This window comes from Triticum dicoccoides, chromosome 7B (assembly GCF_002162155.2).
Source record: "Triticum dicoccoides isolate Atlit2015 ecotype Zavitan chromosome 7B, WEW_v2.0, whole genome shotgun sequence".
NCBI classification, from domain to species: Eukaryota; Viridiplantae; Streptophyta; class Magnoliopsida; order Poales; family Poaceae; genus Triticum; species Triticum dicoccoides.
Window position 1 is genome coordinate 738,613,198 of NC_041393.1, and position 17,823 is coordinate 738,631,020.

Sequence of the window (17,823 nt, forward strand, 5' to 3'; positions counted from 1 at the left end):
GCGCCCCCCTCCGCCGCGGCGCCCTCGCCGCCGCAGCCGTACTACCCCTACGAGCCCCCGCCGCCGCCGTCCCCGCCGCAGCACCACGCCCCCTCGGCCTACCCCTCGCTGGATCGGGCGGGGAGCTACGGCGGCGGGTACGGATCCGGGTCCTACGGGCAGCAGGACCAGCTCTACCCCCCGGCGGCGGCGGCGGGCGGGGGCGGGTGGTCCGACGACGGCGCGTACGCGTACCGCGGCGGGGACGCGCCGGAGCCCTACGGCGCCAGGGGCACCGCGCCGAGGCAGGGCTCCGGGAGCGCCGCGCTGTTCGATGATTACGGGAGGTCGATTGGTCCCGGGAAGGACAGGGGTGGTGGGGGTGGGGGCGGCGGCGCGGCGAGCCCCAAGGTGGTGAGGGCCGTGCCCAAGGCGGAGACGTCGGAGGACGTGAGGGGCGGGGTGCAGAAGTTCCGGGTCAAGCTGCTGCCCGAGGGCGCCGGTAGCCCCATGGATGTGCTCTGCCAGGTAGTAGTTTGTTGCGACATTGGCATGATGAACAAAAATGGCTGTAGCCAAGGGCTCAAGGCAGAGCTCTTCTCGCTTCTCAGTGGCTAGTTTCGACAAAAAATGATCCTATAGTGCGGAGTTTGGACCATGGTCCATGGAGTTCAGATGCTTTCACTAGGAATGCTCTTTTGCGTAGCATCGTTTGCTTAAAGCTTGCATAGAACATAGCTGAAAATTTGCAGCATGGGTAAATAACGAGCAGCGGACAAACGTGCTAACTAACAAAACTTATGCTTTGAAGAAAAAGGTTGGAATGTTTTAATTTTGCCAAACTGATGCAAGGAGCTTTGTTTGGACCTGTTTTTCGCAAAAATGTCTGCAGAGACTGAAGCGATCATGTAATTTGTTAGGTAGTTTTCGAATGGAAAAGATGAACAATCGTGGCATGTAAGTCTAGGTCAGAACAAAGGCCATGTAGAATTGGTTAATTCTTAGCTAATCAAGTGAAAGGTAATATCAAGAATCATGGGATGGATATTTTGTTGATTAGTAATCAGGATTCATTTAATTTCTTGAAAAATCTGACTTCATTGCACACTGGAGTAGAGCAGGGTTGTTATGCTGTTGTACTTGGTTGCACCATTGCCTAGAGTAATCAAGCGAGAACCACTGCTTATCTTTTTGTACCTCATGCAGGTTGGTTTGGATGGGATTCGGATGCTTGATCCCAACACTAGTAGGACACTGAGGATATATCCCCTTGAAACTGTTACTAGATGGGATGTAAGTCACAAATTCTTGTCAAAAAGCTTTTATTTCTTCTCTTCCTTCTTTGTGATTTATTTTACTAAATATTATAGCATCTGTATCTAGGTATTGGATTCTTCTGTATTTGCCTTTTGGTCGAAGAGTTCGGTTGATCTTGAAGCAAGAAGAATACGGCTGAAGTCAAGCAGCTATACAACCAACACCATTCTGGACACTGTGACAGCTGCCTCTGTTCAGGTTTGCATCTGAATTAATGATACTTTTTATTTCACCCTTTAGTTTGTTGTAATTTTGAGCTGTTAGCATCCATTGTTTATGGAGAAATGTTGACAGTTAGATTTTTTTTTAACCACAGTTCAAGGAGATGGCAAGCAGCGTTTCGAGAAGTAAAGCAGCTGCTGATCCTGCCAGCCCTTCTGAACAGCAAAATGAGAAGAGGAGGAATTTCCTTGATTGGAGGAACTTGGTGAAGCCCGTGACTGAGGAGAAAGACCACTGGGTAAGTTCTTTCTCTGTTTACGTTTGAAATGAGGCTTGCTTCCAAGTGTACATTGAGTTATTACCCCTTATTATTACCAATTTTAATTTTTGTAGAGCCAACAATTATATCCTTGTCTAACTTAATTATTGCCTATTTGTCTGGAATATTTGTTGCTTAGGCAGACTCATTGAAAATTGTTTATCTTTCAGTCAATTACTTCGCTTGTACACATCAAGCTCTTGTAGTGTTTTTTCTCTAGATTATGTAGTTTCTGTATTTAACTCTTGATGAACTGTTTGAACTTTTACCCTGCTCCATTTTTAAGCATTTTATCATGGCAGAAACTAATTCAGCAGGTAAAAAAGTGCAGTGTGATCAGAAATGCACGGAAATTATTTAGGAGAAAGTTGAGAGTTAATGTTTAATTTATATTTACTTGGCTTACCCAATATTGTAGTTAGAACATCTTATATTTTTGAATCAGAGTATGTCTTAACAATATCATGTTTGCTGACTGATTTATGGATTCCCGGTTGTGTTCTATAGTTCATGTCTGCGCATATTTTCCACTAGTGCATCTCACAATAAGGCTTCTGCTGTTGTTCAGTTGCTTTGTTGCTTGTTCTCTGCACTGTTGATTTAACTTGCGGTACTTCCATGGGATGTTGTACCTGGATTGCTGTCTGCCTATATTTTTGTCTCTTCTTCCCCACTGATGAAAATGAAAACCTTAGTTACTCTCTCAGTATATTGGTTAAGTGCTTTTGGGTGTACTTCCCTTCTTTCCGTATTCTTATTCATTCATTTTTTTTAGTGGCGTCATCTTGTTTTTTGCATTTTACTGTCAGGTCCCAGATGAAGCTGTCAATAAGTGCACGGCCTGTGCAGGAGATTTCAGTGCCTTCAACCGCAGGGTAAGAACAGCTTGCTATTGGCATGTTGATGATGTATACTCAAAATCCATCCGTTAATGCTGTGGACATATACATTCAGCATCACTGTCGGAACTGTGGTGATATTTTCTGCGATAAGTGCACCCAAGGAAGGACTCCTCTAACTTCAGATGCTGATTCTCCACCAGTCCGAGTTTGCGACAGATGCATGGTAGTTTTCTTTTGCTTCATCCTCTTATATTGCAGTCTTAGCTATGATTTATGTTGTGTACACCTTTTGCTGTTCCATGGTGTTTAGTGAGTATGGACAATAAAAGAACCTTTTGGTATAATCTGTACTTACACTTCATAAGTTTTGAGGCTAAGATATTGAATATTAAATACTCCCTCGGTCCCATAACATAACTTATATTGTGGGACGGAGGGAGTAACTATTAGTTGTTTGACTTGGGGCTTCATCACTCATTGAGAGCACAAGAGGCCTGGACAACATCAAACTTACATGAATTGGAATTGTATATTAGTCAAGCTTCCTTGTTACTGCATGTTGGGGGGAATGAGGGTGTGAGCACCAATGTTTAGTGTCAGTCCCTTTTTCTATCTGTGAAGTAGCTCGTGTTGCAGTCGTGCTACTAGTGGGAGGTTATACCATTTCTGGTGAGCTCTCAACGAATGATACCGGTGTCATGTTTCTTCCATTCCGATAGGCTGAAGTTTCTCGAAGGCTGAGCAGTGCAAAGGAAGCGGCAAATCGACCTGTTGTTCAGAGCCATGAGGATCTCGCCAGAAAACTTCAGGTGTGCCTTTCGGCTTTCTATTTGTTCTTTAGCCAGCAAGTATAGCTTACACTATTTATACAACACACTGTGTCACTTGACTAGATTTGAAATACATATGCTGACATAACATGATCTCTGGTATGGTACAGGAAGCGATGGATATAAACAAGAAGTCATCTTCAGGTTTGTGCCTTCATATACTTGTTCCATTTCACATGCGTCCTCTCCATTGTTCACTATTCTGCTTATAAATAATTGTGTTGGTTCCTTCCTCTGTAGGTTCGAGGTCTTCAGACGGATCTTCTGGCAAGCGAATGCGGGAGGTCGCATGCCCCATCTGCACAGTGCACCTCCAGGTTCATCACCGTCACGTCTCTTTTCACGATGGACGACTTGCGTTTGCCCGGTATCAACATCGAAACACGGCATCTGACCCAAGTCGATCGACCCTTTCCTACAGGTGCAGGTCCCAGCCTCTGGCTCGGAGACGATAGAATGCGGCGTGTGCCAGCACCCTTTCCTCGTGAGCTCTCGTTGAGCACCCGTCGCTCAGAGCTCTTCCACTTTGATCTCTGTCAAGATCCTCCGCGCTCATCGATGCTCTTGCTCCAACCAGTCATCATCATCGTGGCGGCCTTAGGTCGGTGTCTGTATACGAGCTAATTCAGTACAGTTGTGTTCGGAAACAAGGATGAAAGAGATGAATGAATAAGAGATGTTGTTTGTCCAGTAACTTTCACCTTCTATTTTCGCCGTCTTCTCTTTCCCTTATGTTACTATCAAATATATATGTGTAGCTTCAAGTTTCATGAGATGTCATGTAATGTAATGTAACACGTTGTGGTTTGATTTCTCGCAGTCGGTCCGTTCCCTTTCGTTCTCCGGCGGCCTTTTAAGGCAGTTCCCAAACTAGTCTACTCTTTTTAAGCAAGATGCTATAGAAATATACTCTCTTTGTATCAAAATGTAAGATGTTTTTTGACACTATGACTTTGTCAAAAAAGGCCTTAGATTTTGATAAAGGGAGTATACATTATTTTTATTTGCGGGGTTGTTTCAGAAACCATTGACTTGTAAACAAATAGTACATATGTTTGGGTTTATTGGTCTCCTTCGTATAAATTTGACTAGCAAAATATAAGTTGTGCTCCCTCCATCCGGAAATATTTGTCATTGAAATGGATGTATGTAGATGTATTTTAGTTCTAGATGCATCCATTTTCATCCATTTTGATGACAAGTAATTCCGGACGGAGGTTGTATGTCACAAAACTTATTTAGTTGGATTCATATTCTAAACAGGTTTTAAAGATTCTATTTTTGTGGTATATAATTTGCTTTTTGATAGTGAAATCAAATGCCAAAGCTTGACCCAAAATGCAAAAAGGACTAATAAATCCTGACGGAGGTAGTACAAAGAAGTACCCCTCCGTCCCATAATATATGAGAGTTTTTGTACAATAGTGTCAAAAACGCTCTTATATTTCATGTAAAAGAAGACGCTTTTATATTATGAAACAGAGGGAGTATTCGGTTATGTGGGTTTGTTAAAATTTCACCGAAATAGCTGGCTCGTGTAAAAAAAAATGCAATCCCTCCGTTCGTGAATACAAGTCATTGTAGAGAGTCCAATATGGTCTACATACGGAGCAAAAAATAAGTGAACATATATACTTTAAAAATGTCTACATACGTACATCCGTACGTAGCCCGTATTAAAACCTCTAAGAAAGACTTGTATTTAGAAACGGGGGAAGTATTCAACAAGCGCTCTCGTATTCGTATCATTGACTCCTCACAAAACCTCCTGAACCTGTTTTTTTTTTATAGAATTCAAAAATGTGTTCTTCCTGCCAGGGATAGTATAATATAAACAAAAAGGTGTTGATGCTGAAGCCCAGACCGGCCCGCTCGCATCTCCGCCCGGCGGCCCGGCCCACCCCGCTCGCGTGACCCATCCAAAAGCGGCGAGGCGAAAGCAGCGGAAAAGGAAAAGCGGCGAAGCCTCGAGACTCCTCCCCCCGGTCCCGTCCTGTCTCCCCCGGCCCCGGCGGCTCACTCCCGCCCGACGGCCGCCGGCGAGCGCCGCCAGGGAGGCAGGTGCAGGATATACAGAAGGCGGCGGCGCACGCCCAACCGACCGCGTGGAGCGGAGCGGAAAGGATGGACGCGGCGTGGGCGTGCGCGGTGGACCGGGCCGCCGGCGCCGCCGACTCCACCAGGCGCTTCTTCCTCTCCTTCCGCCGCCCACCGCCTCCGCCGCCCGGCCCCAACCCGGTAAGCGAGCATGCCCCCCTCCCTCGCCGTCCTCTCGCCCCGTACGGATTCCGAGGGTTTGTGGCCTGGCGCCAGGACAACAATGCCGGCCGCGGCCGGCCCGTCCGAGCGCTCTGCGCATCGCCGGCCGGGCTCGCCGTCTCGGTTAGGAAGGGATAGTGGCTAGTAGCTTCTTCTTCTTCAGATGCAAATCTACTCATAGTGGATAGTGGTACCACAAACCAGACCAGGGTAGTAGATAACCTGCAAAGGAGGCCTTTTTTTTCATGGCAGTGACCACTGGCCGACCAGTGCTGAATATCTGCCAAGATCATATACACCTCTTGCCTGCACAAACTTGTCTGGTGATCTGCTGATCTGCGCAAACGAATGGACAGAAGGGATTGTTCGCTGCTGGTTTCTTAGCCTGGGAAAACAAGTGCCTCGATTACATCGGCGAGGGGGGGATTTTTTTCTCTCCCCCGGGGCTCGAGACACCCGCTGTATTTTCCAGCATACATCTGTCACCATTGCGGCGGTAGCGGGGCACGAATTTGGTTTCCAATTGGTAGCACAGCATTTTCTTCTTCTCGTTTCCTTTGAACATAGGCATGTTTTGTATCCTCTGTTTTTATGTGCATTTGGAAGACGACAAGAAAAACCAACCTGTGTTAACCACTCTGCCTTCTATTCTCTTTGTTGTGTACTCCAGATAGACATCTTGAAGCGTCTTCAGCGACAAGCGTTCCACGACATAATGCAGCTGAGGGACAGGCAGGAGAAGGTCGAGAAGGTGCTCACGCTCTTCAAGTCTCACAAAACCGGCCCGTTTGCCGAAGAGAGCACCCGGGTCAAGGGCCTCGTCAATTTCGCCGGAGCCCTGGCGCTGAGCAGCAAAGAAGGCGCGGAACCAGACGGCTCGGGAGCGAATTCCGGCATCAGCTCACAGTTTGCGTTCCGGACCAGTGTCCGGAACAAGGACTCCCTCCTGGCAGAGCTTGCCACCGACTCCAGATACGTCTATCAGGAAAACGATGATCTCATGGGGAGCCCTCTCGTGCTGTCGAAGGTGATGTACGTGGCGAACGTCGGCGGCGACATGTCTGTTGCTGCGGTGCCCGTAGGGGCAAGGTGTGATGATTTTTCGACCGATCCAAGCATCCAGGAGGTAATTGATTTCTTCGTCCATGCACCTGTGCTTATGCACCATCATTTTGCCTGCTGATATATCAGGTGATAGTTTTCTTGACAGGGGCAATGGGTTCCCAGCTCCCATTCCTCGCTGAGGCCGCCTCTGCTGCTCAAGCGTCACAGGCGCGCCGCTGGCCTGATACTGAGGTCGCAGAATTTCGCAGCATCTCTCGCCGAGTTGATCTCAACAGCCGCGAAAAGCAATGGTGAAGCCAGCAGCAGTGTCTTCACCGGATTCGGGCAGATTTCGTGCAAGATGTGTGACGACATCAAGTTGACCATGTCTGCGGCTTGGCACGGACCGTCTGCGATACCTCGGAAGAGCAAACCGACCGCCGGAGGGTGCGTCGACTTCGAGCTGAAGTTCGACGAGGACTCGAGATTTGGGGCCTGGGTCGAGGTGAAGAGGTCGAACCCGAGGCAGCTGAAGTGGGCGGTCACGCTGTCGGACACGCCGGAGAACGATCTAGGCTGGGGCGTGAGCCTGCGGCGAGGCTCCGAGGGGGTGCCGGAGCGGATGCAGCTGGAAGGGTTTCTGAACTTGCATCTAGGTCAGAATGCTACCCTGCAGCCTGGTGTCATGTTCAACCTGGACGGGAGGCGATGCGCCCCGGCGCTCGTGTTCCGGTCGAGTTGGTTCCTGTGAGGCCTGAGTGAGTGGTTTTGGTGTCACCCCTCCTGAGGATGTAGAGAAGCCATGGTAGATCAGAGAAAGTAGAAACAATCATTTGTGAAGTCTGAAAGAATGACAGTAATTATCACTTTGTATGATGCTATGATAGGTTTTGCTATCATTACCATTGTCTAATGCTATGATTGGTTTTGTTACCACAGTGGTTTCATTATCATTATTCTTATGCTGCCCTGTGACACACGTTCAGAAACAGATATGTGTACCATTTATGTATTTGATGAGTCAACCTGAAACAGATATATGCACCACTTGGAAAAGCAAAAAACATGATCCATTCCATGCTCAACTTTTTTTACATGCAATGTAGTTACAAGTTCGTCGTAAAGATTCGGGCCTATAGTGCATCCCCTATGTCATCTGCAGCAGAATCCACAGGAAATTACAGAAATTTTCCCCTGACTACAACACACCAAGAAAAGGGGTGTTCTACTTTTGCACAACCAAAGAATCGTGATCGAACATTTCGGGTCCAGCCTAGCTTGCCTGCGAAGTTCTTTTTACGGTGGGGAGCTCGACGGAGCTGAGGTCTGCGGGGTACGGAGTCCACAGCCCCAGCCCTCCCCTGCTCTCCTTCAGTCCCTTCTTCAAAATCTCGTCGATCGTCTTGGCCCACTCCACCTTCGACGAGTGCTCCCTCGTGTGTCTGTGCAGGATGAACAAGGAGTTGTACTCGCAGTTGGGGAACATGAAGAACTTGAGAGCGTCTCCGAGCCGATGGGCCACGTAGCCGAAGCTGAGCTGGTCACGGGGCGTGAAGAGGTTGACTTCGTTGAACCAGAGGCAGCTGAACAGGTCCGTTATCATCGTGTGCTCCCTGATCAGCACCGCTCCTTCTGGTATGTCTGCAAGTCGCAGCTTGTTTAATTAGCACTGGGAATTGGGGAACTATGGTAGCACAATAGAAATACACAAGAGGTGGAATGATTCATCAGTTACTTCATACTATACAATAAGCTTTGTATCCTAAGCTTTGCTTAACAGCTTCAAACAAATGTCTAAGTTAATGCGGAAAATGTAAATGGACTCACCACTGGGCATCCTTTTCTTTTCGTCCCAAGGCTCCATTCCCTCGTGGCGGTATATCTTCATCTGAAGATCAACCAAAGGCCGAGCATATCGCTTCCTTCGTTTGATTGCATCACCCTCCTCATATATGCTTCTATGATGCTTATGGATAGCCACTGCAAATGTGTATTTGCCCCGCCAGAGATATCTGCAAAGAGTTTGCCCTGTTGAATCTGTTTCAGGTGTCAAGAAAACAAAATTAACTTCTTTGAAGTTGCAGGTAAACAACCAACCTTTCAAGAATAAGCAGCGGATCAACCATAAGCTCCATTTTCCCGTCAATCCAAATGCTATACCAGGCTTGAGGAAATAGCCTATGCGTCAATATCTTTGGTACTTTTCCATTCCTTCTAGGTTCATCAAATGGAGGGCGGTGCAATGTTACAAGTCGCCATATACCAACCCATTTCCCTCCTGCGCTGTCAACTTTGACAGTGACATTCTGTTCAATGAAGTCAAAGGACACCTCATCGACCACCATCAAGAAGCAGAACAACTTTTGAGAGCGAAGGCTAATATTTGATGGCTGATGAGGAACGTCATAGCCATCAAAAATACCCGAGGCAACCACGAATTTGCATTTCTCTATGTACTCGACATCAACAGCATCCATATCTGCACCACTGTTTTTCATAAATCCACAGTGCACCTGAGCATATATACCAGAAGCCATATCATTCACCCAAAAAAAGAAGTTTCGGGAATTAAAAAAAAATGCCATTACAACTGAAGATCCAGTACATGAAGAAGATAAGAGGTGGTAATAAGCCATTCGTAATGGAAGACCAATGCCGCCAGTTTACTCTAGACAGAATGAATAGACTGCACACGATATTTTATATTGTGAGCAGGCACTTGAAAGTTCTACTACCAGTGTTCGAACCTTAGTGGATTCTAGTGCGTAGTAACTCTCTTGTTCTACTATTTACTTGTTGGAAGAATTAAATTAGTAGGCCAGTGAATATGAATGTTCAAAAATAAGCTTAATATCTGCATACTTTCCCAAAATTAATTTTATCAATTGTAGCAACCAAACTCCGTAAGATTGAAACAGGGTTTCAAGTAAATTGTGGACTGAAGGGTGTTTCCAAATTCCAACCCAGTTTGAAAACCATGTGGTCCTCATCTGTGAAGCTTCAAAGAAGCCACAGATGCAGAACAACAAGTGCATGGCCAAACATCAAGCTCAAAACATATTCAGAAATCAGAACATAGTTTTCAATTTTAAAAAATAGTACAATGGGGCAATTCCCGAGCTAGAGTCATGCATGTGCTTTAATACTGGACCACTGGTTTAAATGGCAGGATAAATTCATGCATGTTTAAGCACAAATACACTGAATTAAACAGAAACATAGTTGTTTTCCCAACATTTATCACTCTCTCTTGCAATTAACCAAAGGGAACCAATTACCTTCATGGTAGCGTTCAGTTTAAAGCTTTCCTCCCTCTGCTTCCAGGTTTGACGTCCTCCGAACAGCGGCGGAGAAACTTTGTCCCGCTTGTCAACCGTGATGTACGACAGCTTCTTCACGATCTCATTGGGAGTCCTCTTTGGAACGACGACAGCGTCTGGATCATCCTCGACAGGTATCGAGCAGCCTGTCGAACAAAGGAACCGACATTTAGACTACGAAAGAGGAAAAATCTAGTGTTAAAAAAAGGTAAGCTATGAACAAATCTTACGGTGGAGGGGTTTGGACGGGTCTCCTGTCGGGTCCAAGGCGTGGACAACTTGACTGTCTTTTCCACAGAGCGCTGCACGGACGCAAAGCATAGCGAGCCATGTCAGGATGACACAGAGTGGTCGTCGCGAGCAGCATTCCCAACGGAGGCGCACGCAGGTACATTCAACTTTGGAATGTGGTACGAAATAAACACACACACACACACACACACAGAGAGAGAGAGAGAGAGAGAGAGAGAAAAGCTCTAGCACGGCATCGTAACTGAAGAAGCTAATGCGCAGCATGCCGATTGCCGAGGAGATGCATCATCAGTTAGTTAATCGGCCGCAACTTTTAGTCAGGGACTGAATCCCCCTGCCTGCAACCCGCAATCGATAAGAAGAGATAGAGCCCATGCTAAGCCAAAGCCACCGACGCATGCACACGCGAGTGAGGCGCGCGGGTTAATCGCCGGGGTCACTAAACAAGGCAATCCTGCATATGTTTTCCACAGCACACCACGCGCAAGGCAGGAGATGCAGAGGTTGATCATCCACTGGGATTGATTGCCCGACAGGGGCAACCCCAACCAACCCTCCTCTGGATGCGGCGAGGAAGACCCGGAGCGATGCGCGCGGACGGCAATGCTGTCGCGAGCATCAATGGATCGGGCGTCGAGCGGCGGAGTGGAAGCAGGAAGCACGGCGGCCGCGGGCTGGTTGGGGAACTGAGGGAGGGAGGGGAGTGGGCGGGCGGTGACCTGAGAGGAAGTAGGCGGCGGGGGAGGCGCAGGACCAGAGGTGGAAGGCGAGGAGGAGCAGCGCCCAGGCCACGGCGGAGACGAGCAGGAGCCGCGGCCGCGCCGGCCCCCTGCGCCACGCCGCGTCCCCTACCCCGCCGCCGCCGCCGCCCCCTTTGCCTCGCCTCGCCATTCCCCTCCTCCTCCTCCTCCTCCTCCTCCCCTCCCGCGGGCAAGGGCTAGGGTTCGGGCCGCGCCAGATCGGAGGGAGGGCACTGGTGGATTGGAGCGAGCGAGGCAACAGGACAGGCTGCCCGCTTCTCTTCCTCCTCGGCAGCCACCCGACCGACCAAGAAAGCCCCCCCTCGCTCACAACATGGCAAGAGACGAGAGTCCATCACAGAATTTGGGTGAAATTCATGTGCTCTATCAACATTTTTTTTGATTTTTTTTTTTTGAAAAACAATGATCAAGATTCAGGCCAAAAGAATGCGATCTCACTCGACTGACCGCCTTTTTTTCGTCGGTTCACTTCGATTATTAAATCAACTACTGCCCACCAAGGTTCAGATCCTGGTGGATTTTCGGCGATGCGCAGTCATGGTGTTTTGCGAAGGACGAGATAGTCTCGCCGCCGCTAGGCCACACCGACGTTGAGGATATCTGCGCCGCAGAGTCTATGATTTTGGAATGAAACACCTTTAAAACGCGCAAGAAAAAGAAGAAAGAAAGAAAGATCGGGCACGCACATTTTCCGCAGCAAAATATGAAGCTGCTCCTTGGAATGCGACACTCGCGAGTGAGTTCTTCTTCGATTAACGTACTGAATATCCCTGAAAAAACAGTAATGTACCGAATTCTCTCATCACAAAATTCACAGGTCGCGCGCGTCCCCTTCAAGGGGTAATGCAACGCCCGCCAGGCACAACTCGCGTCCAGTGACCACAAATGTAAGAATTGTGTCGGATAACCAGATTGATCCCCCTTTTGTTAAGTTGGATAGGATCTTAGTTAGCCCCGCTTGGGAGTTAAAAATTCCACTAGTTACTGTCAGGACACTGGTTAGAGGTGTCTCTAACCATGCAGCCTTGTTTATGCATAACGGGGTTAAGACCGTTACAGCTAATAAACCTTTTCGTTTTGAATTATCTTGGTTAACCAGAGATGATCTTGCTGCTGTAGTTAATAAAATTTGGCATTCTAATGTGAATGGCAAGGATAATTTGGCCATTTGTATGCAGAAAATGAGGAATTTGAGAAGATGCCTGAAAGGCTGGAATCTCAATGTGGAGGGGGCTTATTGGAAAAGGAGAAACACTCTATGTTCTCAACTAGATGATCTTGATAGGAGATGTGAGCTAAGTGGGTTATCAGTAGCTGACTATGAACTTAGGAAAGACCTTCAGTGTAGTTTGAATAAGATTTTGAGAGAGGAGGAAATCAAATGGTATCAGCGCTCTAAAGAGAGAGATCTCAGGGAAGGGAATGACATCACTAGATATTTTATGATTAAGGCGAGCGGTAGGAAAAGAAAAAAAATGGGGTTATTATCCAGGGTGATAAGGAGCTATTGGACTATGCTACGAAGTTCTATAAAGAGCTTTTTGGTGTTGTAGACCTTTTACCTATCTCCCTAAACATCCCTGTTCCTGCTTCTTTAGATATTAAAGATAAGAAAATGTTGACTGCTAGATTCTCCTTGGAAGAGATCAAGCTTGTTGTCTTCTCTATGAAACGTAACCGAGCGGCTGGCCCCGATGGAATGCCTGTTGAATTTTACCAAGTATTTTGGGATTTAATTTGTTCCGATCTACTTCAATTGTTTAATGATTTTTTTGATGGCAAATTGGACCTCTCTAGGCTAAATTATGGTGTTGTTGCATTGATTGCCAAAGGGCAGGGGGCTGATAAGATTCAGATGTATAGACCTATATGTATACTTAATGTTCCTTTTAAGATTTTTACCAAGGTTTTGAACACTAGAGCTATGTTAGTTGCTGACAAGATAGTGTCTAAGATCCAAACAGCGTTTATTAAAGGGCGTTATTTGTTGGATAATGTAGTAATGTTGCATGAGACCATGCACTATCTTCATAGAAACAAGCTCTCTGGTGTGCTTTTTAAAGTCGATTTTGAGAAAGCTTACAATAAAATTAACTGGGACTTTATGCTTTCTATGTTAGAAATGAAAGGGTTTCCTGAAAAGTTTATTCAATGGACCAAGTCAGCCATTGTTGATGGGAAAGTCGCTATTACTTTAAATGATATGTTGGGTAATTATTTTACTACTAGAAAAGGTCTAAGGCAGGGGGATCCCTTCTCCCCCTTGCTGTTTAATATAGCTGCTGATGTCCTGGTGACCCTGGTTGGAAGGGCTCAGGAGCAAGGATTTATAAAAGGTCTAGCCCCTCAGATTTATGAAGGTGGCCTTTCTGTTTTACAATATGCTGACGACACGATTTTTTGTTTTGAGGACGACTTGGAAGGAGCTAGGAATCTTAAAATCATTCTTTGTGTCTTTGAGCACTTGACTGGTCTAACAATTAATTTTTTTTTAAAGCGAGGTTTACTGCTTCGGTGAGGCGGAAGTAAGACAGAAGGAGTATGCTCAGATCTTTACTTGCACACTTGGAACCTTTCCTTTTCGCTACCTGGGTATGCCTCTGCACTATAAGAAACTTAGTAATAGCGATTGGAAACCTGCTGAGGAGAAATGTGAGAAGAAAGCAGCTACCTGGCAAGGGAGCTTGCTTCCTATGGGAGAGAGACTCATTCTAACTGAGACTTGCTTGAGTAGTGTCCCTAGTCACATGCTTTCCTTCTATAGATTGCCTAAAGGTGTGGGTAAACGCTTTGATTTTTTCCGAGCTCGTTTGGTTTGGCAAGAAAGGGAGGGAGTGCGGAAGTACCACCTGGTCAACTGGAATGATGTGTGCCAACCTAGGGACCAGGGAGGACTGGGGGTTACTAATCTAGATGTTAAAAATGTTAGTCTTCTTTATAAGTGGCTCTGGAGACTAGAAAATGAGGAGGGGGACTGGCAGGAGTTGATTAGAGCAAAGTATCTGAAGAAGAAAACTTTGACTCAATGCGAATCATCTCCTAACAACTCCCACTTCTGGAATGGCTTAATGGAAGTTAAGAATATTTTCTATAGCTGTTGTCAGAGAATTGTGGGGGATGGACATAAAACTAGATTTTGGAAAGATGCGTGGATAAAGGATAAACCTCTTTGTTTGGTTTTTCCTCGTCTTTATAATCTAACTTTTTGCAAACATGTTACTGTTGCGAAAGTATTTACCTTAGAGTTTAATTGTATTAGGTTCAAAAGATGTTTACATGGGGAGACTCTTGATATGTGGAATAAGTTACTTGATATGTGTGGTCAGGTGATTTTGTCGGATAAGCCTGGCAAAGTTAAATGGCTACTTACAGACTCCGGTAGCTTTTCCATTAAATCTCTGTACCACTATCTTATAGCTAGACAAGTTGTTTTCCCTTTAAGAAACTGTGGAGGATGAAGATGCCTCTTAAAGTTAAGGCATTCTCTTGGTTAGTAATCAAAAATAGGATTCTGACCAAGGGCAATCTGAGTAAAAAAGGCTGGAAAGGTGCTAAGTTTTGTGAATTTTGTGACTGTGAAGAGAGTGTGAATCATTTGTTTTTCTCTTGTTCCTTAGCTAAGTTCCTATGGAATATTGTGGGATGTGCTCTAGGGAGCCACAGAGCTCCAATGTCTTTTTTCGACTTATGCCAGAACTGGTTGCCTAGTTATACTGGCAAAGATAGAGTAGTTGTTTTATTGGGTACTGCTGCTCTCTTATGGTCTATATGGAAAACAAGGAACAAATCCTGTTTTCAAAGTGTTATATGCCTAGAGATCCTACTAACATTATCTTTCTTGTTTGTTCCCTACTTGACACAGGAAAAATCTGCAGAAAAGAGGGGTGCAAAGCATGCTTCATCAGGTGTCTAGGCGTATCGTGAGGGTGACTCGTGATATCTTTAGAGGAGGGCATGATTTGGAGCCGCATGTGAGAAGGATTTTGTGAAGCTAGCCGCTGGAAATGCTTGTTGGCTTCAAATCATTTATGTTAATTTGGTTATCGTCCTTTAGTCTGTTGATACCTTTGTAGCTGCCACAGCACTAGGCCCTTCCATTGCTAGTTTTGGACAATTTGAAGCATCCTAATGTAGTGATATATATCAATGGTGTGATGATTAGGCTGGATAGGCTGGAGCATCCTGGTGTGGCTTCTAGATCAGCGATGTAATGGTGGTTTGATGCCTTGTAAACAACTCCATTTTCATAATGAAAATGGGGGCCGTGTGGCCCCTTGGATCGAAAAAAAAGGGAAGTCCAGAAACGTAAACTTCTGTATCATGTCATTATTATTATTATTATTATTATCAACTGCACTTATGCTATTTACATACATCTGCACACACATATTTACGGGCGCCCATCGACATTAAACAACATACAGTCTGCTTATTAACATACAGCTAACCGGGCGAGCACGGATCAGAGCGCCACCATGCGCCAGGGCGGAAGGAAGGGGTCCGCCTCGCCACCCTAGAGAAGCGGAAAGATGTTGCCGTTGTCATCATCATCGCCGCCGTCGAGGTAGTTGAACGGGGCGTCCCCCTCGTACCGGAAGTCGGGACCGACGTAGCACTTCATCTCGTGGAACAGGTTCAGGTTGTCCACCAGCTTGTGGAAGATGTTGCAGCCGCAGCACTGACGATGCAATAAGCGTATAGGGTCAGGCAATGACGTGCTAGGATAAATGCCGAGGCACTCAGGGAAACAAGCACAAACCAATGCAACAGGTAAGAATATGAGATAGTGTTGATACGGATATAACCATACCCCAAAATGAAGAAAAAACATTATTAAAAAAAAAGATGAATACTCTAGAATCCGTACATAACAAATCCAGAATTACCATCTAGCGCATAAAATGGAATAAAATAAGATTCGCAACCTAACAATAACCAAACAAGGTGCAATTACTAGCTCACTGCATAAGCAAGTTCGATTTTGTACGGCAAAAGGTTCACAATGGTATTATCAGCAAAGTACATTGGGCTAGAGGATTAAAGGTTCGAAATTCTGCTGCTAACAACTGGTTATTGGCTGACTGAACTCAAACTGCACGCTTATTTAAAAACCTTTTGACAGTTTTAGGAAAAAGTTTTGATTTAATATGTATCCAGATTTGTACAGATTAAAAGAACAGAATCCTATGCTGAAATATTAACCTAGATTTGTATCACACTGAAACAGCCTAGCCTGATAGTTTTATCGGTTTAGCATCTTTTTATGGAAGCACAACAATAGCATGATTCATGTCATTCTGGTATAAGATGAACTAAACCTTATTCAAGTCCAGTGTTACAGGTGTCAAAAGAATTCTCTTTCTGTGCAAGAGCATATGTGATATGGCAATAACATGCATTTGTTAACCACAATAGGACTATGTTTAACCAATCATCAACTCTTGTCATCAAATGAAACTTAGCCCAACCATATAAAAGCCATGCCAGTCCAATTACGTAAGACAAAGCTAGTACCAGCTCAACCTGGATACTGATCACCCAACAGTTAACAGCTGCAATACCTGAACAAACACAGTGCCGTCGGTGTAGGCGTGCGGGTTGATGGCGCGAGTTGTGCGCTGCCCGCAGACGTTGCAGGTGAAGGCCACCCGCATCCTCCGCCGCGGGGACTTTGTGAAGAGCGACCACGGCAGCGTCGACACCTCCGGCCGGTTCGCGGCGCCCCCGGCCATCGGCGGGCCCTCCATCCCCGAACCCGTCGTCCAGCCGCTCCCCGTCGCCGCGCTCATCACCAGCCCCATGGCCGCGTCCTGCAGATGCCACAGCGACCCAATCAGCAACAGCTAAACTTTGATCAGACCGTGTCAGCTGAAGGGAGAACATATTGATGCACCCCCGCATAAAGCAGAGCAGAGAGCACTGATCCCAGTCCAAGCTGATAAATAAATCGGAGTGCTATCGGAAGAACAAATCAATCGGCGATCTGCCGCACGAATCGGGGCCGAAAACCGCCGGGATCGCGGGCGAATCCGGCGCGAATCGAGCGCCACATGAGACGCAAGGCATGGAGTTTGATCCAACAGTGACAGGCATGCTAAATCGAGCGACTAAACGGAGCAAATCAGAGGAAGGCGCGTCGGATCGCGCGGCCAGGGGGCGAGATCGGTGGGGGGCCGGACACCAACACCGCCGCCGGCGGCCGGCCGTCCGTACCGTACCTTGGAGAAGGGCGAGAAGGAGAGGCCGTAGGGCGCGAGGCCCGTGGGCTCGCCCCCCGAGGACGAAGACGGCCGCCTGGACGGCTTGTGGGCTCCGGCGTCCTCCCCCTCGCCGCCGTCTCTCCCTGCAAGGCAAACGGGGACACATCAGCACCGGCGCAGCGGCAGCAGAAACCGGACGCGCGGGAGAGGGGTAGGGGTAGGGTGGTGCGCGCACGCTTGGAGGCGGACGCGACCGGGACCAAGGAGGCGGCGCGGCGCCGGCGCCGGAGCAGGGCGGAGGGGAACCGCGGCGGCAGGGCGCGGGAGGTGGTGGCGATCGCGATGGACTCCATCGGCGGCGAGCGGATTCCCTTTTTTTTCCCTCTCCGGCCCGGTGGCGACTGGTGAGAGAGAAGCCAGAGACAAACGCGCTTGGGGTGAGAGGATCAGCGTTCAGCAAGCTCGGTCACACGCCACAGGAGCTCTCTCAACCTGGAGTTTTTTTTTCCTCCAAAACTGTCATCAGCTATCATCACCA

The 17,823-nt window shown here is 47.1% G+C and overlaps 4 protein-coding genes across 5 annotated transcripts; 2 read left to right on the forward strand and 2 right to left on the reverse strand.

Moving 5' to 3' along the window:
- Positions 1-6: 6 nt before the first annotated feature.
- Positions 7-4,290, forward strand: LOC119340728 (protein FREE1-like; the record flags this gene model as incomplete). Its single annotated transcript, XM_037612652.1, has 10 exons — positions 7-507; positions 1,186-1,272; positions 1,363-1,494; positions 1,613-1,756; positions 2,587-2,652; positions 2,732-2,842; positions 3,339-3,428; positions 3,560-3,593; positions 3,690-3,766; positions 3,871-4,290. Coding segments are annotated over 10 exons (1,320 nt in total), but the record flags the coding sequence as incomplete, so codon positions are not given.
- Positions 4,291-5,410: 1,120 nt separating this feature from the next.
- LOC119340727 lies at positions 5,411-7,699 on the forward strand. The gene is made up of 3 exons (XM_037612651.1): positions 5,411-5,687; positions 6,379-6,834; positions 6,919-7,699. The coding sequence occupies exons 1-3, from the start codon at positions 5,574-5,576 to the stop codon at positions 7,501-7,503; spliced, it is 1,155 nt and encodes a 384-aa protein (XP_037468548.1). The 5' UTR covers positions 5,411-5,573; the 3' UTR covers positions 7,504-7,699.
- A 106-nt stretch (positions 7,700-7,805) lies between these two features.
- On the reverse strand, positions 7,806-11,398 carry LOC119340726. 2 transcript variants are annotated; one of them, XM_037612649.1, is made up of 6 exons: positions 11,044-11,398; positions 10,303-10,374; positions 10,031-10,218; positions 8,850-9,265; positions 8,580-8,764; positions 7,806-8,393 (listed from the first exon to the last, which is right to left on the reverse strand). In XM_037612649.1, the coding sequence occupies exons 1-6, from the start codon at positions 11,213-11,215 to the stop codon at positions 8,026-8,028; spliced, it is 1,401 nt and encodes a 466-aa protein (XP_037468546.1). In that variant the 5' UTR covers positions 11,216-11,398; the 3' UTR covers positions 7,806-8,025. The 2 variants fall into 2 exon arrangements, with proteins under 2 accessions (XP_037468546.1, XP_037468547.1); XM_037612650.1 differs by lacking the exon at positions 11,044-11,398 and adding an exon at positions 10,567-11,013.
- A 3,983-nt stretch (positions 11,399-15,381) lies between these two features.
- On the reverse strand, positions 15,382-17,726 carry LOC119336580. The gene is made up of 4 exons (XM_037608625.1): positions 17,521-17,726; positions 17,304-17,428; positions 16,647-16,895; positions 15,382-15,763 (listed from the first exon to the last, which is right to left on the reverse strand). Exons 1-4 carry the CDS (start codon positions 17,636-17,638, stop codon positions 15,599-15,601), a joined length of 657 nt encoding a protein of 218 aa, XP_037464522.1. The 5' UTR covers positions 17,639-17,726; the 3' UTR covers positions 15,382-15,598.
- Positions 17,727-17,823: the final 97 nt, after the last annotated feature.

Excerpts from the sequence above, each read along its gene's own strand:
- LOC119340727 (XM_037612651.1), top strand. The coding sequence starts at position 5,574 with ATGGACGCGGCGTGGGCGTGCGCGGTGGACCGGGCCGCCGGCGCCGCC. Across the intron at positions 5,688-6,378 it reads CGCCGCCCGGCCCCAACCCG|ATAGACATCTTGAAGCGTCT; the intron begins GTAAGCGAGCAT and ends TGTGTACTCCAG. Across the intron at positions 6,835-6,918 it reads CCGATCCAAGCATCCAGGAG|GGGCAATGGGTTCCCAGCTC; the intron begins GTAATTGATTTC and ends TTTTCTTGACAG.
- LOC119340726 (XM_037612649.1), bottom strand. The coding sequence starts at position 11,215 with ATGGCGAGGCGAGGCAAAGGGGGCGGCGGCGGCGGCGGGGTAGGGGAC. Across the intron at positions 10,375-11,043 it reads CGCCGCCTACTTCCTCTCAG|CGCTCTGTGGAAAAGACAGT; the intron begins GTCACCGCCCGC and ends GCGTCCGTGCAG. Across the intron at positions 9,266-10,030 it reads AACTGAACGCTACCATGAAG|GTGCACTGTGGATTTATGAA; the intron begins GTAATTGGTTCC and ends ATATATGCTCAG.
- LOC119336580 (XM_037608625.1), bottom strand. The coding sequence starts at position 17,638 with ATGGAGTCCATCGCGATCGCCACCACCTCCCGCGCCCTGCCGCCGCGG. Across the intron at positions 17,429-17,520 it reads GGTCGCGTCCGCCTCCAAGC|GGAGAGACGGCGGCGAGGGG; the intron begins GTGCGCGCACCA and ends TTTGCCTTGCAG. Across the intron at positions 15,764-16,646 it reads ACGGCACTGTGTTTGTTCAG|TGCTGCGGCTGCAACATCTT; the intron begins GTATTGCAGCTG and ends TTGCATCGTCAG.